The following is a 24,663-nucleotide window of genomic DNA, read 5'->3' as shown; positions in this document are numbered from 1 at the left end:
AAATATTGATTTTGAAAACATTTCTTTTCATTCTTGGAATAATTCTGAAAAAGTGATTTATTTGTGCTCTGAGAGAAATAGGGACTTTCTCCTCAAATATTTACAGGAATTATTTTGATAGTAAGGCATTTTGTGATAGAGTAGGAAGATGATAAGTTTTCAAGCAGGAACCAGAAAATCAGCTGCAGCTATGTACTTAGGAAAAGGTTTGGTTTTTGTTTTTAATGGTCAAATCAGTACAGTACAGTACATAGTGCTGTAAAAAGCTTTACACTCACAGAAAAATAAATCCATGCAATCATGTGATACCTTGGGACCAAACTTCCATTTGCCTTTTATCCGGTGTATTCCATGTGCCAAAAACCATGAAGCAGTGCTGTCAATAGAATTCTTTGTGTTCATGGAAACGTTCTAGAGCTGCACTGTCTAAATATAGTAGCCATTCTCAATGGCTCACACCTGGAATCCTAACACTTTGGGAGGCTGAGACCGGAGCATCACTTGAGGCCAGGAGTTCCAGACCAGCCTGGGCAGCATAGTGAGACCTTTATCTACAAAAATATTTAAAACAAATTCAGTGGGGTGTGGTAATGCATGTCTGTAGTCTCCAGCTACTCAGGAGGCTGAGGTGGGAGGACCGCTTGAGTCCATAGGAAGTTGAGGCTGTAGTGAGCTATGACTGCACCACTGCACTACAGCCTGGGTGACAGAGCAAGACCTTGTCTCTAAAGAAATAATAAATAAATAAATAAATATATAAATATAGCCACCACTAACCACTTATGGCTACTGAACACTTGAAATATGGCTAGTGACACTGAGAAATGAATTCTAAGTTTAATTTTCTTTTAATCCCTTTAAATTTAAATGGCCACCTAGTCTACTAGCTATGGAATTGGACAGCACAGCTGTGAGAAATAGGAAATACAAAGTGCCTCAGTATTCACAATGTGTTTGTAAATGATTGAGCTAGATGTGGATGGAGGATTGTTTTCAGCAATATCTATCCACAAAGGACATCTCTTCAATCTTTCAGAATCATTACCTTCAAATATAAGACTCTATGATGGAGGTGATTAACTTGATATCCTATGTGCACATATATCTATAGTGAGTAAACAAAATGCTGTGAGTCTTTCAAGCTAAGAAGTATGAGAAGATGGTAGAGTGGGACCCCTTCTGTCTTGGGTGCTACTGATGTGACAATATAATACACAGCAAAGTATGTCCAGGTGGATTTGGGACAACATCTACCCCATGTACAGATTTAAAAAAAAAATAGTCTTGAGACTTTGTTCCACAATCTTGGATCCCTTATCAGTCAGATCAAAACTATAAAAATAAGTGCTAATAAGAGGAGAACATGAGGAGATGGTGATGAGAGCTGTTGCCTGACTCTGCTCTCCATTGGAGGAGAGCTGGGTGCTACTCTCTAGCCCCAAGCCTAGTAAAAGGAGTTCGAAGAGACATTTTGGAGAAATCCCAAATGGTTCCTGGTAACTGGAAAACACTGAAGATGGTAGCCTCATTCATGCTCCATAAAGCCAATGGAGACTGCTTCTTCCCATGAAACCTAGAGTGAGAGAGGGTTGACCAACCACTTTGGGAGAAGGACTAGGGAAGCCCTTGCTCTGTGGTTGGGATCAGCCCACACTCCCAGAGTGGCTGAGGCAAGGGGCATGTGTGAGTGTTTCTTGTGGACCAGATGTGGGCCACGTGCAATAGAGTCGGCATAGAGTCTATCTTCTTGGGGTCCACCCAGTAGGGTGGGTGGGAGAGGGAAAGGCTCAGCAGGAAGAAATGTTCCAGTGGGTACACAAGACTGAGGAACAGGAATAGAGGACCCCCACTTAACATGGTTTGAATGTTTGTCCCCTCCAAATCTCATGTTGAAATGTGATTCCCAGTGTCAGAGATGTGGCCTGGTGGGAGGTGACTGAACCATGGGGGCAGATCCCTCATGGATGGCTTAGCACTATCCTCTTCGTGATAAGTGAGTTCTCACTCTGAGTTTACATGAGATCTGGTTGTTTTAAAAAGTGTGGCACCTCCCCCCGACCCTTCTCCTTCTCTTGCTCTCACAATGTGACATGCCTGCCCCTGCTTCACCTTCTGCCATAATTATAAGCTTCCTGAGTCTCACCAGAAGCTGAGCAGATGTTGGTGCCATGCTTGTATAGCTTGCAGAACCTTGAGCCAATTAAACCTCTTTTCTTTATAAAGTAACTAGTCTCAGGTATTCCTTTATAGTAACAAAAATAGATTAATGTATTACCCACCCTCTCTTTCACATTGCACTCTTCCAGTTGAAGCAGAAGAGAAAATTTAATGCTAAGTCAAGTTTAGACTAAGGACTGCATAGTTTAATTACTGAGTTGACGCTATGCTCAGAGAACCTACAAGTGATCTGAATAACTGGGCCTGCAAAGTTTTCACATAATGTCAGGGGAAAGTTTCTGCCACTGAATAAAAGGATCACAGCAGACACTTTTGGTCAACCAGGAATGAAACTTATTCAAAATCCTGGTTATAATACTTACGTGGATTTCATTAGATTTTCTCTTTACAATTCCAAGAAGCTATGTTTTTGTTTTTTGTAACAAAAAAAACCCAAATAAAATATAAATTAATTTCTGTCAGCTTGGAAACCTGTATATTAACCAAATCTGTCTTTTTTTTTTTTTTTTTTTTTTTTTTGAGACGGAGTCTCGCTCTGTCGCCCAGGCTGGAGTGCAGTGGCCGGGTCTCAGCTCACTGCAAGCTCTGCCTCCCGGGTTCACGCCATTCTCCTGCCTCAGCCTCTGGAGTAGCTGGGACTACAGGCGCCCGCCACCTCGCCCGGCTAGTTTTTTGTATTTTTAGTAGAGACGGGGTTTCACCATGTTAGCCAGGATGGTCTCGATCTCCTGACCTTGTGATCCGCCCGTCTCGGCCTCCCAAAGTGCTGGGATTACAGGCTTGAGCCACCGCGCCCGGCCCCAAATCTGTCTTTTTAGTTAATTCCAGAAGTAACTATTTATGCAAAAAAAAAAAATTGGGAGTATTAGTAACACTGGTTTGGGCATAAAACATAGCTTGAGACGACCTGAAATTGCTAGAATTACAGGCATATAGCACTATCTCTTTCATTCTTCCTGAAAATAATAGAACAGTTTTGATAAAAAGAGAAGTGATGATTGCAGGAGGTAGGGAGAGAGCAGAATGCAGACACTGCTGATTGAAAACTGTAGAAAGGAAAAGGTTTCATGTAAAAATAATCTGAAAATATTCCATTAAGGAACATTCTTTCGTTTTCCTCCTACTTCACTGACTGCTCGTTTCAGATTCCTCTGCATGTTCTTACTCATCTCCCTAATTTCTTAGCACTGGAGTGCATTAGGCTCTCCTCTTTTCTCTTTGTCATCCACTCCTTTGGTTTTCTCATTCAGTTTCACAGATGTAAATATCTTCTCTGTTACAGCTCCCACTCCTACCTGTCCCCTGAAGTCTGGTTTTGTATATCCAGTGGCTTGCCTGGCATTCCTTTGCTGAATGTCGAAAAGTTAACTCTAACATAACATGTCCAAAAATTAGAGCCTGATCTCCCATCCTAAATCTTGTTACTTCCACAGTCTTCCCCAGTTAGTTAATGCAACTCCATTTTTCTGATAGTTCAGTCCCAAACCCTTGAGTCATCTTTGACTCTGTTTTATAATGTACATTCTCCCTTCAGCAAATTCTGTCAGCTCAGTCTTCAAATTATGACCAGAATCTCAACATTTCTTACCTCTTTCTTTGCCACCACCATCATCTCCTGCTTGGATTGTGTAGCCTCCTTATTCACCTCCTTGCTTCCAACACATAATAAAGGGTGATTCTGGCAAAATGTAAGTCAATCATCCTACCCCTCTGCTCAAAATCTACCAAGGGCAGTTAAGGATCCTTACGACAACCTATAAGGTCCCACTTATGACATCTCTGACTACCTTTCACCTGGCTCACTCAGCCCTAGGCACACTGACCCCTTGCTGTGCTCAAAACACACCAGGCAAGACCTCAGGGACTTTGCACTTATAGTTACATATTTGCATGGCTTCCCCCCTCACCTCCTTTAGGTGTTTACTCAAATTTCACGTCTCAGTGAAGCCTTCTCTCAATATCCTTTGCAACCATCTACTCTCCTGATGCTATACTCCTTATGGCTTATCCCTTTCCTTGTTTTGTTTTTCTCCAAGACACTCAGCACCATATAACATCATATATATTTACTTATCTTGCTTATTTTCTGTCTGCCCAAGCTCCATGAGGGAAGGGGTGCTTTGTGTTCCGCTGGAGTCAGTAAACTATTCGTAGCACATGGTAGATGTTGGAAAAATATTTGTCACATGAATGAATGAAAGAATAACTACCCATAAGAAGGATAATAAAAAATAAACTGAACCTTTATTATAGAGACTTAACCTAAGTTATTTGGGTCTTGGGGGTAAGGTGAGCTGAGTCTACCTTACGCCTTGGACCACCCTGTGGTCTAACATTTCTTGTGCACTTACTACACTCCCTCCTTAGTTTTCCTCTTTTCTCCATTCTCTTCCATCTGCTAAGCACATGAACCACCTTTCTTCTCTGTCCTTCTTGTCTCCCATCCCTCTCATCCACCCAGCATATACTCAGTATTCCGTCGAGTCCCACCAGGCAAATGCCATGGTGAATTTTGTGTCAGACATATTCTCTCAGCTTCACCTTGAGCTTTTGAAATCCAAGCACATCATGATTTTAGGTATGTTGACTATTTCTGCCTTGGGTAGTGGCTAATTTTATTCCAAAAATTATTTGTTGAGCCTCGACTACAGACCAGGCACAGTTCTAGAAGCTAGGAATACAACAACAAATAAATAAGACCGGCACTTATGTTCTCTATTCTAATATATCAGTGGTTTGTATGCAGTTATTATATGATTTACAAGGCATCCTATCTGTGCACTTAAGCAGTTGTAGGCAGCCCGCTTATTGAAAATACTGTAGAGGTTAGAGTTGCTTATGTATTTAAAATAAAAACCCTTTTCTTTAAATGCATATTTTAAGACTCTTGGATTGTTTGGGAATTGATAATAAAGAGGAGTGAGCCATAGATCACAATGGAAAAATACTTAGTTTTTTTCTTTTTTGACGTGAAATGACTCACATCTGTGAAATGGCAAAACTCATAATAGAGATTTTAAAAACATGAGTTGATGAGTTTTAAGTTTAAAGCATTAACCTGAAGCCTGGGGAACTCATCTGTTTTCATGATTCCTTCCATCTCTGTTTTTTTTGCTGGGCATTTATTTCCAGAGCTAAGTAAATTCCCTAGGCTGTCACCGGGAATAAGAAACTTATCTTCTGGCTGGGCGCAGTGGCTCACGCTTGTAATCCCAGTGTTTTGGGAGGCCGAAGTGGGCAGATCATGAGGTCAGGAGATCAAGACTATCCTGGCCAACGTGGTGAAACGCCATCTCTACTAAAAATACCAAAGTTAGCCTGGTGTGGTGGTGTGCGCCTGTAGTCCCAGCTACTCAGGAGGCTGAGGCAGGAGAACTGCTTGAACCTGGGAGGCGGAAGCTGCAGTGAGCCGAGATTAAGCCACTGCACTCCAGCCTGGGCGACAGAGCAAGACTCTGTCTCAAAAGAGAAAAGAAACTTATCTTCTGACTCTCATGAAGATAGACTTGGGTAGTCAAGTTTTAGATGTTCAGACACACTTGATTCAAGAAAATGTATTTTCTCTGGTTTTGGATCAACACCTCTATCTTTAATCCCCAAATTCCAAGTGGCTCTCCACTTCTACCTCTTGCAAGATGTTCTCAGCTTCAGATTTATTAGTGCCTGCATGCTTTCATGCACACACACATTTACGTATCTCTTAAGCTTTCAGTCTAAAACAATGAATTGACTATTGGAACATTTCTCTTGATTCACAACTTTAGGTTTTTTCTTTTACTGAGGTAAAATTTATATACGAGCAATGCACAGGTTTTAAGTGTAAAATTCTATGAGTTTTGACAAATGTAACATCACCCAAATAGAACACTTGTATCATCTTAGAAAGATCCCTTATGCCTCATTTTTTTTTTAAAAAAAGAGCATTTAATATTAATCATTGCATGAAGAAACTTGAAATGCGCTGAAATCCTACAGTTATATATGAAAGAAACTTGAGAGGTCTTCCAAAATTTGAAAACATATTAAAAGTGCAGATGTTATTATCAGTAATAAATGTGAGGATGGGACTTTTCTGAAATGTCAATAACAAAATTGTGATCAACCATGCTAGAGAAAAGACTGGGCTATCTATTCAACCCATAGAAAATGTTACAGACTCAATCTACCACTTCACACCCACTAAGCTGGCTGTAATCAAACACAAAAACAATAATCAGTGTGGGTGAGGATGTGGAGAAATTAGAACCTTCATACATTGCTGGTAGGAATGTGTGGTGGTGCAGCCACTGTGGAAAACAGTTTGGAAGTAAAGTTAAACATACAGTTATGATATAACCCACAAATTCTACTCTAGGTAGAATTGAAAAGAGAAATGGAAACATAACATCTACATGAAAACTTGTACATAAATTTCTGTAGTAGTGTTATTCCTAACAGCCAAAAAGTAGAAACAACTGAAATGTCTATCAACTCATAAAGGGATCAATAAAATGTGGCCTATCCAAACAATGGAATATTATTTAGCAATAAAAAATGAAGTTCTGATATATGCTACAATATGGATAAGCATTGAAAACATGATAAGTGCAAGAAGTCAGTCACAAAGACCACATATTTTATGATTCCATTTATATGAAATGTCCAGAATAGGCAAATCTGTAGAAACAGAAAGTAAATTAGTGTTTGCCAGGGACTGAGGGGTTTGGAGGGAAAAGAGGAGCGAATGCCAATGGGGATAGGTTTTTTAGGGGATGATGAAAAATTTCCAGAATTGACTCTGGTGATGATTGCACAACTCTGTGATGTGAATATGCTAAAACACATTGATTTGTACCCTTTAAATGGGTGAGTTTGTAGTATGTGAACTGGATCTTGATAAAGCTGTTAAAAAAAAACCTTTCCAATGAGATGATCAAGAGTATGTAGCTAAGCTGGGCATGGTGGCTCCTGCCTGTAATCCCAGCACTTTGGGAGGCTGAGGCAGAAGGACTGTTTGAGCCCAGGAGTTGGACACTAGCCTAGCCATATAGGGAGACCCCATCTCTACCATAAATAAATGAAAAGTTAGCCAGGACTGGTGGTGGTGCTTGTAGTCCCAGCTAGTTGGGTGGCTGAGGTGGGCGAATTACTTGAGTCTGGGAGATAGAGGCTGCATTGAGCTGTGATTGCACCACTGTACTCCAGCCTGGGCAATGGAGTGAGATACTGTCTCAAAAATAAATAAATAAATAAATAAAGAGTATGTAGCCAAAACACTTGAAGAAAAAGTATAGCTATAGCTTGAATGTCCCTGCCAACATTCATGTTGAAATTTAATTGCCATTGTAACAGGAGTAAGAGGTGATTGGGTCATAAGGGCTCTGCTCTCATGAATGCTGTTATTGAGAGAGTAAGTTAGTTATCCAGAGAACAGGCTTTTGACAAAAGGATAAGTCTGGACCCCATTTGCTTCCCGTCTCTTGTGCTTGGTTGCTATGTGATGCTTTCCACCATGGAACCACCCTCGCCATGTGCTGTTGCTGTGCTCTTGGACTTCCAGCCTCCAGAACTGTGAGAGATTCATTTCTTTTCTTTATTAATTACCTAGTCTGTGGTATTCTCTTATAGCAGCAGAAAACAGGTGAAGACAAATATTACTGAAGTGTTTTAGGAAGTTTAATAATAGAAAATATTATGAGGGCAGTAGATAAAACTATTGTGTGATTTTTCTGGATTTGGTAATGTTTGTGGGATTTGTCAACTCTTAGAAATTTGTATTTGAGATTTTTGTCATTCTAAAGAAACATTCACGTTGTACTAAAAAAACAAATATTCCATAATCTGGGCTTTTCAGTGAACTTCAGAAATAAGAAGGATTAACTGTATGCATGAATAATACACGATGGAATTTCATCTTCCTTTTCATATCTTCTTTTGACCTGAAGTATATAATGTCTTGCCTGCTATATAGTCTTTCTTTCCACACCACATACATTAGGGCTCATGGGAAGAGGTGGGGGAGGGATATGTTATTGGGTAAATAAATATACACTAGCCCATGCCTAGGTGGTCTGCATGCCTCCTTTCTCTTTTTACCAAGGTGGGAGCTTGTGTATTCTCACACTGAACTTGAGCACTGGAGGCTATGGTAGCAGAAATGGTGATTCTTACTTCATTTTTAATATTTCCAAAAGCCTAACAAAATATTTACACACAAAATACACGCTGGCAAAACCAAATGTCAATGTTTATTTGATTTGCTTTAGGCTTCATTGCCTTAGTAGTGGTAACACTGGCTAATTTATGATGATCAGAACCCCTAATCATTTTACCTTTATTTATAACAGGACGAATGAATGATTATTTAATACATGTGATCAGCTTTATAGGTACACTTTTAAAATATTTTAGCTTCAGGGATAAAACCAATTAAAAATTCCCTTTGCAATGAAAATGGGAAACACATTTCTGTGGCTTAGCTGTTGAAATGCTCCTTTATTGAACATTCACTATAAGCCAGGAGCTTTCCATAATTTATCATGCTAATAACACTTCTGTAAGGCATTATTAACCCAATTTTATAAATGAGGAAACAGAGCCTTAGATTATAGGTGTCTATGCCCAAGTCCCTTAACTAGAAATATCACGTAAATCTATGTCCACCCTGCCTCCTATATGATTAGTTATTTTTTTTGTTTATGAGTTGGTTAATTTCCCAGGTAAAGGCCAGTAGGCCAGTGGTCAAGCCGCAGGGGAGCAACTACATTCTGTACTCGGTCTTACTTTTGATGCTTTGCCGACAAAACCATCAGACCCCAAGGTTCAAGGAAGGCAGGAGTTGACTGGGAATAGGCACACCGGGACTGTCTGTAGGGTATGTACGCAAGGGTAAAGGGAGATCACAAACGAGAAATATGCCTGTATTAGTCCATTTTCACACTGCTGATAAAGACATACCAGAGACTGGGCAATCTTCAAATGAAAGAGGTTTATTGGACTTACAGTTCCACATGGTTGGGAGGTCTCACAATCATGGCGTAAGGCAAGGAGGAGCAAGTCACATCCTACGGGGATGGCAGTAGGCAAAGAGAAAGCTTGTGGAGCAAGCTCTACCATTTTTAAAATCTTCAGATCTCGTGAGACTCATTCACTATCACGAGAAGAGCCCAGGAAAGACCCGCCCCCATAATCCAATCACCTCCCACAGGGTTCCTCCCACACAACTGGGGACTGTGGGAGTTACAATTCAAGATGAGATTTGGGTGGGGACACAGCCAAACCATATCAATGCCCAAGTGACTGGGGTGCTTCCAAACCTACACATCTGCTCACACTGCTGCTCTGGCAGGGGGAGCACGAGCTGTGGACGTGTTTCTGAAGTTGGAGTGAATTTGTATAAATGCATATACTCCCTCATGCTGGTTCCTCTGGTGGGTGTCCAGGGCTGCCTTTGATAGATTCAGATGGGGCAGCCAAGGCAAAGTGGGTGACTCGTGGCCTTGGTGCATCTCAGCTATGCTCACTGGGCAGCCCATGCTGACGTGGTGGGTGGGATCGTGGGGTCACCAGGGAACCTGACTCCACTCCCATCTCTAAGCTTGGCCAAGTCAGTCACTTCTTGTTATTGGGGCATCTTCTACCTGTCACTTGAAAAAGACTGTTCTTTGGAACAATAAGGCGGTAACACATACACGGGACCACCCTGTAGCCGGCCACACAGTTTCTGCCTCCAGGTGCTTGGATCCACTGAACGGACCTCCCAGGAGGTAAAGAGGGCGGATTTGAGGTCTCTCCGTCCCTCTACCAGGGGAGGGCGCCGTTCCAGCCCTTGCCTCTGTGGCCCAGATCAAAGGACGGAGGAAAAAAGGTGCGGGTCCGCGGCACTAATGATCGAAAATGTAGTTTTAAGTGACCTCTCCCAGCGCACGCACTGTCGGTGGGGACAGTCCCGAGGCCAGGCTGTGGGGCGCCTGGGGGGACTCGCCTCAGGGGGAAATGGACCTTTCAGGGTTCGACAGGTCCCCGAGACTAAAGGCTCCGGCCGAGGCTCGGTGCCGGGGGAGCCGGGTCAGAGAGGCCGGGACCCCGAGGGACGCCTAGGTGCGTGTCCCGAAGCCCGCGTACCTCCAGGGCCCCGGCGAGACGGCGCCCAACTCGCGGCTCCAGTCACACGGCCCTTCCTGAGAGGAAACACCAGGGAAAGCACCTCTCACTTTTCTCAGGGTGGGAAAACTGTGAAGGAAGAAGACAAAGCAACAGGCAGGTTTCCGCTCGCGGGGTGGAGGCCGGGCCCAGGGCGGGCGCGCGGCTGCGGGAGGCAGCGGAGGGTCCAGGCCGATCCAGGGCTGCACTGCGAGGGTCGGGGTCGCCTCCAGCCTCCCCCGGAGGCCCCGCCCTACCCTGGAGACGCCGCCTCCGCCCCGGAGGCCCTGCCCCCTCCCCCTCCCCGAGGCGCCGGCCCCGCCTCTCCGCCCTCCGCCCTCCGCCCCCCCGGGCCCGCCACCACCGGCCCCGCCCGCGCCGCCTTCGCTTTGACGTTACTGGGGGCCGGGCGGGCGACCGCCGCGGGCTCGCAGCCTCGCCAGCCTCCGCCAGGGTGCGCGCGGGCTGCCGCCGCTCGGCCGTCCCGGGAGCCCAACAAAGAGCACGCGGCGCTGGCCGCCGGCACTCGCGCCCTGAGGCTGCGGCCCCAGAGCGCCCGGCGGCGGTTTCGGCGCGCAGGCGGGCGGGCGATGGAAGATGGAAGGAAGGAGCGCCGCGGTGAGCTCCGGGGCCGGGGCGCGGGCGCGGGGGGCGCACGCGGCTCCGCTGTCCGACGTGGGGTTTGTGTTGCTTTGTCGCCGCTCTGTCCCCCAGGATCCCGGGGCCACCTGGGTGTCTGCTGTCTCGATAGGTGCTGGGTACGATTTTCCTCTTCGCGCTTGCTTGCTTTGTGTTTGTTAGGAGCCCAGCAGGGTCAACTTTGTGGTCTTAAGGTTTAGGGGTTTTAGTTCATCCCTCTGCTTTGAAAACCTCAGACGTGGGAGAAAAGCTATCAAAAGAAGGCAACATGAAAGAGGACCTCATATGTCGATCTTCCTCTGCCCAGTCAGCTTGTATTTAGGGACTATCACGTTTCTGTCAGAAAAAAAAAACCAAAAAAACAAAAAAACAAACACACACGAGAAAACAAAACCTAAACTAAACAAACTTGAATTGAGCGAGCAAACAGACAAGGGAAGATTATTCGGTGCAATTCCCAGGAGCTTTTACAGATGTTTAAGTCATTCTGTTTTACATGCATTTAACTTTATCCGCTGTTTTCAGCTTTCAGTTCTGGCGAAAGATGTTCTGATTTTTTTTTTTTAAACACATTAACACCTATTAGAGAACGTGGGTTTAGAATGTTGTTGGTGATCTAAATAATAAATGTTTCGTTTTGCCATTCCCCTCTATGTCAAAGGATGTTAAACGCCCACTAGGCAGAGAATGGAATGGGCACCACGATTGCATTTTCTAGACACTGGTTCTCCCGACAGTGGGATCCAGGATTTCCGCTCCAGAATAACTCTTGAGTGGGTCCAGGTGTTGGTGTAGGGAAGACGGAGATCTGGAAAATTACTGTAAGTGGGATTCTGGCGACAAATGCCTCAATGCATTCGTTGTAATTGAGTATGTGCAAAGGATTTTGCAAAGCCTGGTAACCAGGTGAGCAGGATAGGGTTTCTGCTTTCAAGGAGCGTGCTTGAGAGCTTGCCTAGGAGAGACTTATGCGTAGGCTACCATGGAGGATCTCAGAGGAAGCTTCTGGCCTCCGGGCTTGGAAGTTCTCAGAGAGAAGCTGGCAGTTATGCTGGACCTTGAAAGGGAGGGGTTGGTTGGATTTTTGTGAGATGTGAGGGAAAGGATGTTCCCTGCTGAAGGAAAGGAAATTCACTTTCTACCCTTTTCCAAGAAATGATCCTTTCTTTTCTGAGAGTATTTACAAACCGAGAGATTTTCTTTTAAAAAAGTCATGAAATTCCTCTTCAGCAGTTGAAAGTGCAACATGCTTAACATCACCAGTAAAGCAAATGCAGAATAAATTAGCACCTTTTCAACCAGTTTTTAGTGGCTGACTGGATGTCCTTCCACGACTTTTTTATATCCATCCACAAGTGATTTGTCTTGTTAGACATTTCATTAATAGAAGCTGTTTGTACCAACAGGAGTAGAGTGGTATCAAGGAAGAGACTTGGATCAGTAGGTAGGACACCTAGCTTAGAGGCTTTGCCACTGACTGGGTGCGTTTTTGCCACAGTCTTGGGCAAATTATTTAACCTCTGTCGTTACAGTTTCCTGGAAGGGTGAGGGGATTAGGTAGATGCTCTTTCAGAGCCTTCTAGCCCTACCATTTGATGTTTCTACGCCTAGACACGTTTTATGTATTACTTATTCAGTGATGTACTCTTAATTTCACATTCTAAATATCTGTTTGTGTGTTCTGTGAATGGATCAGCACTCTTATCCTGGCCATTGAATGTGAGAGAGTGATTACAACTACAAAGCTAAAATAACCTTATTAAGGCAAAATTCCATGGTTGAATTTTTTTTTTTTAATGTGAGCATAAGAAGCTTGATTTGCCAATCTTAATGTGTGTTTTCTTTAAAAAAAAGTTTTGTTGACACTGTTCATTTCATTTGTGACCAAAGAATAATATATACCTTATTATGTACATTGCACTTAAGCAATTGAATTCTGCTTTTAATTAGATGCTAGCAATTTAAAAAATTTGGTAATCTTGGAAATTCTTAAAGGCTAGTAAATCTTGGGGATTTGGAAATAAAAAAATGAAATAAGATGAAATTAGCTCATTGAAAAAGAAAAATTTAGAGGTACTTTCTATCAATGGCTCTGCCCTCTTTCTAAAATCTTGATATTTACATACTTGTTTGCCAACCCCGATGGAAAATTATTTGAGTGGAATTTAGCATGGCATTACATTGAAAAAAACATGTCCATGGTACTACTACTTTTGGAGGTGATTTTTTTTTTCTTTTATAGAAATTCAGGAGTGATGTGTCATGCATTATTCAAAAACTAAGACACCAATGTGGTGATGGGTTAATTGCAGTCTTGGTTAAGAGATGCTGAGGCAAAACCATGCGAATATTAAAATGTGTATCTGCTTTGGCTTCAAGACTGGTTTGTTTGAGGTTTACATGGGGTAACGTCATTTGGACATTACGAAAAGAGCATGTCTTTGGGTTTGGGTTGGATTGGGAGGTGAGTTTTGGATAGTGATCGTTTCCAATTTTTGGAAATGAATTCTGACATGACTGAGGTTGAGTCAGACTGTAAAAAAATAATCTGGTGACCAAAATCTGTGGAGTTTAGTATGTGAATCAGGCTTATAGGAGGCTGGGGGTCTAGTCTGACCTTGAATTACTGCTGTTGTGATTCTCACCATTTAGGGGTTCTTCCCGGACCATCTGGGCCAAGCACAGAGGTCCTTGACTTCCCTTTGCTAAGGGTGGAAGTGTTTTCACTTTGAATATTGCCTCTCAGTTCTTCCTAGTTCTTTTACAGTTAAACCAGCCTGGCTTTCATTTAGGAGAGTACAGGATCCATGTGAAATTCTCCAGAGCGTTTGTTCGGAGTGCCCATATCTTGACAGCTTGTGTTGTTTGTGATGTTGTATGCAGACTTAGAGATTTGCTGGAAAGAATTTAAGTGGTGGCATTATTTTTTCAAAGAGTGTTTCTGAATTACTTTGACCATCTTTCAAGGACATTTTTCACAAGCTCCAAATTAAGTAGTGTTGTAGTGACCGTTGCAATTTACAATGGAGAAAAAGGATAATTTGCAGCATGTAGTTAACAAGTTATTCTTAATTCCAAATTACCAAATGTCCATGCCTCATTTGAAAATAAGGCATAACTCATAACATTAATAATGAATCTTTGCTTGTGCTATCTTATTTGTATAAAAATAGCACATGTCCCTGCAGTGCTTGTTTGCCCTACCAAAAGAAATGTTTTTCACTGCACCCAGAAGGTCAACAAACTTGGGCCCAGTTGGTGCCTAGTGGGCAGGGACTTTGTTGACACTTCAGGGCACAGAGGTGGCAGAGCATTTTCTCTCTTGGTGACACCTGTGGTGTGAGGGATCCGCCCGCTCTTCTCCCCTTCCTGCATGTCCGAGCCAGGCTGTGGCCATGGAAGACCATTCACTCCTTGAGGCTTACTTTGCAGCAAACAGCCATACAGTTTGAAATTCCCTTTCCTCTGAGTATACATCAGTGAGATGAATCAGAATAATTTATACATGTTGAAGGACATTTTTAAAAGATTATTATTGGAGTTAGGGATTTAGGATAACTGGGAAAATTAACATTTTGACCTAGGCTGGTGTTCTTTTCTTACATAGTATTTTCATGTGGATCTTCTGAGAAAGCAGCCTTTTCTTTTAAGTTTCCTGTTAAGTCCTGATTTTGTTTGTTGTTGTTGTTGACACAAGATCTCACTCTGTCACGGAGGCTGGAGTGCAACGGTGCGATCTCAGCTCACTGCAACCTCTGCCTCTCAGGCTCAAACGCTTCTCTGGTCTCAGCCTCCTGAGTGGCTGGGACCACAGATACACGCTACCGTGCCCAGCTTAATGTTTGTATTTTTAGTAGAGACGGGGTTTCATCATGTTGCCCAGGCTGGTCTCGAACTCCTGAGCTCAGGTGATCTGCCTTCCTTGGCCTCCCAAAGTGCTGGGATTACAGGCATGAGCCACCATGCCCGGCCAAGTCCTAACTTTTGGAAGACGCTTGTTTTAAGTGATATTTTCCAGGCCTGAGGCATTTTTACAATCACAGCTAATATTTATTGAGTTCTTACTTGGGTTGTCTCCCTTAGTCCCCATGACAGCCCATGAGGTCAGTACTGTCATTATCTCCATTCTGAAGTCGGGAGAGGTTAACCTACTCAAGATCCCACAGTGAGTAACTGGCAGAGCTGAGACTTTAAACTCAGGTCGTCCAAGTTTCTTAACACTGTTCTGTTTTTATGTCTGAAAGTTAGCACTGTGTGTTGCAGAAACTGAGCTCTTTGGCTCTAATATTTAGATTCTTTGAGTCTTGGAATCTGAATATTGGATGACTAATTCATCATCAACCATTATTTTATACATTTGTTGGCTTCATAGTGGGACCAGATTTGTTGTTTGGCTCAAGAGATAGAAATGGTGTAATTAAACAACAACAACAACAAAACCCCTGGGGTGTCTAAAAGGATCGCTATAGGACCACATGTGAGGAGTTCCACGTAGTTATATGTCATTCACTGGAATTCACAATAAAGCAGATCAACAGATTAAAATGGAACGTAAGGCTCACCTACTTTAATTTCTAATTGCATCACCTTAGAGAAGTGATCTCGAGGCTTCAGCCACAGTGGGTGTTGACACAGAGAAGACTGCTTTTCCTTGTTATTTCTTCCCATGAGCTGGGGCTTAGAGGTTGTTGAGAAAAGGAGCTTGAAACAATAAGGAGGAGGATGGGGAATGAGCCCAGGGCATTCATAAGATCAGGCGGCAGCTGCTCCCTGTTTCCCTGGCCTTCTGTTCTCAGACCTTTGCTAAGAAAAAGTGAATTATAGAAATGGAGCAGCTTGGTTTTCTTATGCCTATTTGGTCTGTGGACAAGAGAAGTAGAAAATTGAAATGGAAGCAGCTATAGCTTCTTTTGTTTGGCCTCTAGGAGATTACTGGTTAAGGGCCAGTGGAACTGCTTTTCTCTGTATATGGAAACTTACATGCTTTTTTGAATGTAGATTTTCAAAAATGTACTTTCCAAGAAGTTATTTGATAGGCACAGTTTTAGATTGAGTCATAGGACACTGGGAGAGGGGAAATTTAGGTTTAAGAGTGATGGCACAGACGATGCCATTAGATGGTTGCTGTCTTTGTGACTGTATTATTTTCTGGCAAAGTTATATTGGGAAAATGCTGAGAAATTGACAGCAGGCTTTGTGATCTTCCAGAGTGTCTCCTCTGGCTCTGCCTTCATGTCCCTACAAGGTGCAAGTAGTGAGTGTTTCAAGAAGCAAGATATTTCTTGAGTCTGAAACTTTGTTTGAATATCAGAGTTCCTTTTGGGCAGATTTTGATGTTTTGCCGATTCATTTCTAGTGGCTACAAAAGGTCTGAGAGCCGCCTTCCCCACCTACTGATGCTTATTTCTCTCTATAAAAATCTCCCTTGGCCGGGTGCCGTGGCTCACGCCTGTAATCCCAGCACTTTGGGAGCCCAAGGTGGGCGGAAAACCTGAGGTTAGTGGAGTTCGAGACCAGCCTGGCCATCACGGTGAAGCCCTGTCTTTACTAAAAATACAAAAATTAGCTGGGCATGGTGGCAGGTGCCTGTAATCCCAGCTACTTGGGAAGCTGAGGCAGGAGAATCGCTTGAACCCAGGAGGCGGAGGTTGCAGTGAGCTGAGATCGTGCCATTGCACTCCAGCCTGGGCAACAGAGCGAGACTCCCTCTCAAAAATAAAAATAACAAATCTCCCTTGAAGAAAAGTTAACCATTGCTTTCCATGAGCTAATATCTGAAAGTATCAAGGCAGAGACTGAAGTACAGATATTATTATGCTATTCATTTGTTCTTTCAGCAAATATTAAATGCTTACCATGTGCTGAGCTCAGTGTACGCTCCAAAAAACCTTGTCCACTGACCTTGGCAAACCTCACTTGGATCATACTAGTGTGAGTCAAACTTCACAATCAGCAAATACTGAAACTGCAGTACCTAGGAACTCAGAACTTGTGAACTTGGTAGAATCGATGCAGTTATTGCCTGAATCAGCATTGTTCAATAGAGCTTTTACTATGATGGAAATGTCCCATATTTGCCCTGTCCAATAAGATAGTCAGTAGCTACATGTGGCTACTAAGCATGTGAAATGTGGCTAGTGAGATTTAAGAACTGAATTTTAAATTTTATTTAATTTCAATAATTTAAATAGTTTCAGGCAACTGGTAACTACTATATGAGACAGTGCTACTTTACAGCAAAAGTGCTTTTTTTTTTTTTTTTTTTTTTTTTTGAGACGGAGTCTTGCTCTGTTGCCCAGGCTGGACTGCAGTGGCCGGATCTCAGCTCACTGCAAGCTCCGCCTCCCGGGTTTACGCCATTCTCCTGCCTCAGCCTCCCGAGCAGCTGGGACTACAGGCGCCCGCCACCTCGCCCGGCTAGATTTTTGTATTTTTTAGTAGAGACGGGGTTTCACCGTGTTAGCCAGGATGGTCTCGATCTCCTGACCTCGTGATCCTCCCGTCTCGGCCTCCCAAAGTGCTGGGATTACAGGCTTGAGCCACCGCGCCCGGCCAAAAGTGCTTTTTTAATAGATGGCATTATCTGTCCTGAGCTGTCATTTCTCTCCCTCTCTTTATTTATTTATTTTTTTTTGAGACGGGATCTCATCCTGTCGCCAAGGCTGGAGTGCAGTGGCAAGATCTTGGCTCACTGCAACCTCTACCATGCGCTCAAGCAATTCTCCTGCGTCAGCCTCCAGAGTAGCTGGGACTACAGGTGTGCACCACCACGCCTGGCTGTTTTGTATTTTTAGTGGGTACGGGGTTTCGCCATGTTAGCCAGGCTGGTCTCGAACTCCTGACCTCAGGTGATCTGTCCCCGTCAGCCTCCCAAAGTGCTGGGATTACAGGCGTGAGCCACTGGGCCCGGCCGGTTGCAGTCGACTTCTTGTTGCAAGCTGTGGATGGTTCCCTAATTTCTAGCCCTCTTTGAATCTGCCTAGCATCACAGTGAATATTCAGGTGGGCAGTGCTGCGTATCAAAGCTAAGGTGTTTTGGGGACACCTGCAGGGCTGTCTGGGAGGCCCAGTTGATTTTCACTGTAGATGAAATTGACAGGAAAAATGCCTGAATAGCATCTATATTGGCAAGGATTGTGCTAAGTTTTAAAGATAGGTAAGTGAAGGTGCCTGTGTCCCGTGGTTAGAAATAAGGAACACTCTAATAAGGCAGTGGAACGGAGACAAAGATCATACTCTTTATCCCCAAATACTTTGTCGTGACAAGTCTGGAAGGTAGACAGTCACATTCGCAGGCTCCAGGATTTCTTCAGAGTCAGCCATGTAGGAGTAATCTTGAGGATAGCAGTGTGAAATTCTCATGGTTAGACCTCTGTTGAAATACGTTTTAATTTTGAGTTTTGTAATTTGTGGTGGAAACACAACAACATCAAGGCATAAAGACAACATAAAAACACAACATAAAAACATCAAATGCAAAAGCGTGGGGATAGGAAGAGGAGAAAGAATGACATCTATTTAGTATTTATTATGGGCTAGGTACTATGTGAAACATAGTATGTGTGAGTGTGCGTATGTGTGCATCTGTATGTATTTATATATTCTTTTTTTACTTTTTTTGAGATGGAGTTTCGCTCTTGTCACCCAGGCTGGAGTGCAATGGTGCGATCTTGGCTCGCTGCAACCTCCGCCTCCCGTGTTCAAGTGATTCTCCTCCCTCAGCCTCCTGAGTAGCTGAGATTACAGGCATGTGCCACCACACGCAGCTAATTTTTGTATTTTTAGTAGAGACGGGGTTTCCCCATGTTGGCCAGGATGGTCTTAGACTCTTGACCTCATGATCTGCCTGCCTCAGCCTCCCAGAGTGCTGGGATTACAGGCGTGAGCCACCGTGCCTGGCCTATATATCCTTTATAGTATTGAAAGGTAGGTGGTGTCTCCATTTTCAGAGGATGAAATTGAGGCTCATGGAGATAAAATGGGATCCTTTTTTAAAACAACTTTGTTGAGATATTCACATACTATACCATTCACCCCTTTAAAGTGTACATTCATTGATTTTTAGTATGTTCATTGAGTTGTGCACCCGTCACCATAGTTAATTTTAGAGCATATTCATCACTTCAAAAACAAAGCCCAGGCCAGGCACAGTGGCTCACACCTGTAATCTCAGTACTTTGGGAAGCCAAGGTAGGAGGATCTCTTGAGCTCAGGAGTTTGAGACCAGTCTGGGCAACATAGTGAGACACCTTTAATAGCAAAAAAATTTAAAAATTAGCTGAGCGTGGTGATGCGTACCTGTAATTGCAGCAACTCAGGAGTCTGAGGCGGGAGGATTGCTTGTGCCCAGGAGGTTGAGGCTGCCGTGTGTCGTGATTGCATCACTGTGCTCTAGTCTGAGTGACAGAGTGAGACCCTGTCTCAAAACAAAACAAAACAGAACAAAAGCCCCCCAAAATTCCGGTCTCATAAGTTGCCACCTCTCCCTCTTGCTCCTGTCCCTCATAACAGGCAACTACTAACCTGTTTTCTGAGTCTGGATTTTGCTGTTCTACATATATCATGTAAATGAAATAATACAAAATATGGCCTTTTGTAGCTGGCGTTTTTTCTCATGTTTTCAGTGCTCATCCATGAAGTAGCATGTGTTAGTACTTCATTGCTTGTTACTGCTGAATAGTATGCCATTGACTAGGTGGGTCACATTTTATTTATCCATTCATCAGTTGATGTGTTGTTTCCACTTTTGACAGTTGGAAATCATGCCATTCTGAACACAAGCGTACAAGTTTTGTAGCCATTCTAGTGGGTGTGAGGTGGTATCTCATTGTGGTTTTGCTTTTCACTTCTCTAATGACTAATGATGATGAATATAATTTCATGTGCTTATTGGCTGTATTCGTCCATTTTCACACTGCTGATAGAGACATTCCTGAGACTAGGCAATTTACAAAAGAAAGAGGTTTAATGGAATTACAGTTCCACATGGCTGGGGAGGCCTCACAATCACGGTGGAAAGCAAGAAGGAGCAAGTCATGTCTTACATGTATGGCAGCAGGCAAAGAGAGAGCTTGTGTGGGCAAATTCCCATTTTTAAAGCCATCAGATCTCGTGAGACTCATTACAATCAAGAGAACAGCATTGGAAAGACTCACCCCTGTAATTCAATTACCTTCCATTGACTTCCTCCCACGACACATGGGAACTGTGGAAGTTACAATTCAAGATGAGTTTTGGGTGGGGACACAGCCAAACCATGTCATTGGCCATCTGTGTATTTTCTTTGGAGAAGTGTCTATTCAGATCCTTTGACTGTTTTTAAATTATGTTATTTGTCTATGTACTGTTAAATGTTAAGCATTGTTTTTATATTATGGGTTCAAGTCTCTTATCAGATATATGCTTTGCAAATAGCTTCTCTCCTTCTGTGGGTTGTCTTTTCTCTTTCTTCTTCCCGACCTTCGAAATAAGTGAGGTTCTTTATCTTAAACAGAGCACCAGAGGGCTTAGCACAGTTCTGGGCCCTCACATATTTTCCAAAGTGAGTTAAGAAAACTTTATGTATGATGACTTGTGTAACAAATATTGTTTTTTAAATATCTGGTTGGAAGAAGGATGGAGATTTAACCTTTGCCTGAGCTATTTGAGAGGGACCAGAAAGCTCTGAGGACTTGAGACTCTTATGTATACTGAAAGGAAATTTTGGAAGCCAGTTCTCTGGAGACTTTTATGTATAGAAAATAGTGTTCTCCTCCTGGATTAGACAGAGAATTGCTTGAAAGAAGGACACTCTACCTAGAAGACCCTTCTTGATCTTTTTAGGTACTGTAATGTCATGATCTAAATAGTGTTTCCCAAACTTGTCTATCAAGAGTTACCTGGTTTCAGATTTCTAGGGCTGCCCGAAGATTCTGGTACAGTGGTTTTGAAGGAGCAGTCTTCATAATCACCCCATGCGAGTCTTAAGATCGGAATGTTTGGGAAACTGATCTTACCTGGTAATAATGATGACCTTAGTGGTTGCCCCTAGAGCTTAATTAGTTCTCTTTAGTGGGTGTGGTCTCCAGTTGACAAACATCCCTCATCAGGGAGATTACAAGGAGCTGATCAAGCCAGTCTGGCTACGTTGCTTACCTCATCACTGGGTCTTGATCCAAGACAACCCAAGTCCCCCACCCCCTCACCCCCTGCCAATGTGGTAGAGATGGTTCATAAAAATTTAAACCAGGCTCACAGACATTTTCAAGTTTTAAGGTTGCCACCACTCTCTTGGGAGGAATCCTCCCTCCTTCTTCCCTCCTCTTTTAAAATGTGTTCATATTTTCTTACCATTGCTGAATCTCTGGAGGCCTCCCATGGCCACTCAGATCTCCATGAAACTCAATGGGGAGAAAAGGGCATGGAAAGAAAAATAGACATCTTACATAATCTCTACACTTTGCTTGTTTTATGTGGTTGATTAGGGTCTCCTGAAGAATTTCAGGAGAGTGAAAAGTGTGGAGTTGGGAGGGGGAGACTCACTTACCTGAGCTCTTTATTTTTATTTTTTTAAAGACGGGGTCTTGCTGTGTTGCCCAGGCTAGAGTACAGTGACTACTCCCAGGCACCATCATAGCTCACTGCAGCCTTCAACTCCTGGCGTCAAACAATCCTCCTGCCTCAGCCTCCCAATTAGCTGGAGCTACAGGGGTGCTATTGTACTTGGCCCTGTTCTTCTCTTAAAGGATATTCTGTGTTACTAGGAGGCAGTGCAGCATAGCGGTTGGCATGTGCCCTTGAACTGGACAGTCTGATTTGCTTCTATCTGTGTCACCTTGGGCAAGTTATTTTAACATCTCTGTGCCTCACTGCATCATTGTCCCATGGAATACCTCACTAACATTTAGTGGTTGGAAGGGGCTTAGACAGTTTCAGAAAGACAGTAAGTAGGCAGTAAATGTGACCTGGATGGTAGGTTATACTTACCTGAGTGGGAAGTGGAATTATTATTGCCCTTCTTAAAGTCACACACCCATTAAATGGCATAACTGGACTTTCTTGTATCCTAGACTGTGATTGCCTACAGGTGTGCTTTATGGAAGCCAAGAGAAAAATCCTAATACACTCAGCCGTCTGTTTCTGTGGGTTCTGCATCATGCATTCAGTCAACCTCAGATCAAAATATGCAGAAAAATATTGTGTCTGAACATGTTTGGACATTTGTTTCTTGTCATTATTCATATAGTATAACAACTATTTACATAGCATTTACATTGTATTAGGTATTTTAGGAAATCTAGAGATGATTTTAAATATATGGGAAGATGTACATATGTTATGTGCAAATGCTACACCATTTATTGTTTTCAACTTTTAACTTTCAGTGTTTTTCTATAGAAGAACTGCACATAAGAGAGTAAAGAATTCATGCAGTCATGCCACATGACCATCACAACCAATCTTGATGGTACTCTTCAGTAGATACTGGTACTACTAAGTTGATAAATGCTTATTCCTTAAAAATTGTACCTCATCAAGGTGAAATAAATGCGATAATAGGAACAATAAGAACCATGTGTTTGTAAGTGCCTCAGGTCAAGCTCTTACATTTAGACCAGAAAGTTACACACCCTGGAACACCAGCAACTCACAAGGAAGATGGGGGAGTTGTCGCCCGCCTTCCTTGGAGGTCTTTAGGCTGGAAAAGTTCCATGTAGGTGTGGTTTGCTGAAAGATAGAGATATACACTTTATGAGCTCCCAAAGTCACTTTCTGGCCAACAGCGTTAGCAGTTCTAAGAAGGAACAGTTTCATTTTGCTTTCAAGGGCTGTTCCTTTTCTGTGTCCTAAGGCGGGGTGATCAGTTAGTGAGAGAGGATGATGTGTTTGCACCAAGCTGCTAGCGGAGGTGAGTGGGGCTCAGCTCCAATCCTGACCCTTCTCCCCTTGTCTAGTGAACCTCAGCCAGTGCAGGGTACCCGGGGAGGGTCACTGGTAGTCGGCCTGAAAGGCAGTGTTGGTGGCTCTCACATATTCAGGCGTCTTCTTGTGCCTTGTCCACAGTTTCCGGGGGCTGCTGGGGACACCGCAGGAAGTACTGCCTGTCAGCGATAGGGAGGCTTCTGCTCCTTGGTGAATGGTTAGATACTCTTTGGTCATCCTGAGAGGTCTGAATCCTGTCATCTGAATACCTTCCTTCTCTGAGCCCAGGGCTGCTGCCTCCACCAAGGCTGAGGCTGGAGCTTTCATTGAGATCCGAGACACTGGAGCAGTCAAAGATTTTTCCATGTGCTCGATTCTTCCTATACAGATTTGATGCTTTGGGTTCAGAAATCTCCACTTGTTAGCCAATCAGTCAAAGCAGAGAATTTCTAAAGGACTTTGTACCAAGCAGCGAGACCAGGCAATAGGGTCAGGCAGTGAGATAACTGCCACTCTTCCAGAGACGCAGTAACTAAGGTCTAAATACGATCAGTGTGTCAACATAGGCGCATGGACTGTAACAAATGTACCTCTCTGGTGGGGGTTGATAACAATGGGGGAAGCCGTGCACGTGTGGGCACAGGAAGTGTATTGAAAATTTCTTCACCTTCAGCTTGATTTTACTATGAACCTAGAACTACTCTAATAACTAGTCTATGGGCCTGGGCAATATAGTGAGACCCCACTTCTACAAAAAAGAAAACATTTAGCCAGATGTGGTGGCACGAGCCTGTAGTCCCAGCTACTTAGAAGACCAAGGAGGGAGGATTGCTTGAGCCTAGGAGGTCAAGGCTGCCATGAGTTGTGATCACATCACTGCATTCCAGTCTGGGTGACAGAGCAAGATCTTATCTAAAACAAAAAGAGTCATTTTAAAAAGATAATACATGTGGAAACATTTAGCCCCGTGTTTGTGTGCAGCAAGTACTCAGAAAGTTTGCGCTTAGTTCCTTCTTCCTCATTACACCACTTTATATAAGAGATTTGAGCACCTTTGAATCCCCAAATCTATGACCAATCCCCACTTCTTCCCCACTTTACCGAGGGATGACTATATGTGGTGCTTTGGCCCAGGGTACTCATTCAGTATGTTTCTTTAGTGAATGAGTTAAACCCCACAGGCTGTTACATACCTAAGTACAGGAACCCTGCTAAGAATATACGGGCAGAATAGGTGCTCTGACATTTAGCCTCGTCTGATGGCAAAATATAATTTCCTGAGTCAGCAGGATTTCTGGCCTGATCACTTTTTTTGCTATTGGCTTCACGGTGGTTTCGTCTCCTATTTTGGAGACGTGGAATTTTCGCCATTCCCTGGGCTGCTTTTAGAGCCTCAGGTCTGTGACTTTCATTAATAGCTCCCTTGCAAATGGCAATCTAGGGCATAAAAGATAAGAGTAATGTGTTACTGTGGATTTCTTCCTCCAGCTTTTCCCCTTCTGGCAGAGACTTCTGATAGAAGTAGATAAAGGTGTGGGCTGGGTTCACCTGGTGTGATGTAATGGTCTCAGAGATCTGTTTCATTCATTCTTTTGATTTTATCAGGGTTTTTAATCACTCTTTTTTTTTTTTTTTTTTTTTTTTTTTTGGGACAGAGCCTTGCTCTGTCAGCAAGGCTAGAATGCAGGGGCATGATTCTAGCTTACTGCAGCCTCAAACTCCTGGGTTCAAGTTATCCTCCCACCTTAGCCTCCCAGGTAGCTGGGACCACAGGCACACACTAACATGCCTAGCTGTTTTTGTATTTTAATTTTTTGTAGAGAT

At 43.3% G+C, this 24,663-nt stretch overlaps 1 protein-coding gene across 6 annotated transcripts in view; it reads left to right on the top strand.

The window, feature by feature from the left end:
- PSD3 (pleckstrin and Sec7 domain containing 3) overlaps positions 1 to 24,663 on the top strand; it is a 554,389-nt gene that overhangs the window by 63,344 nt on the left and 466,382 nt on the right. For 3 of the 6 annotated variants that reach the window (XM_005562705.5, XM_074000389.1, XM_065518954.2), the window contains exon 1: positions 10,741 to 10,917. The exons of the other annotated variants lie outside the window; for them this stretch is intronic. In XM_005562705.5, the coding sequence (XP_005562762.3) occupies positions 10,897 to 10,917 (21 nt within the window). In that variant the 5' untranslated portion in view covers positions 10,741 to 10,896. Of the gene's footprint in view, positions 1 to 10,740; positions 10,918 to 24,663 lie in introns of those variants that run through there. 6 annotated transcript variants of the gene reach the window in all.

The sequence above is a fragment of the Macaca fascicularis genome, chromosome 8, assembly GCF_037993035.2.
Source record: "Macaca fascicularis isolate 582-1 chromosome 8, T2T-MFA8v1.1".
Taxonomy (NCBI): Eukaryota; Metazoa; Chordata; class Mammalia; order Primates; family Cercopithecidae; genus Macaca; species Macaca fascicularis.
The sequence above is the reverse complement of the archived record's forward strand: the minus strand, read 5'-3'. Positions and strand labels throughout refer to the sequence as shown.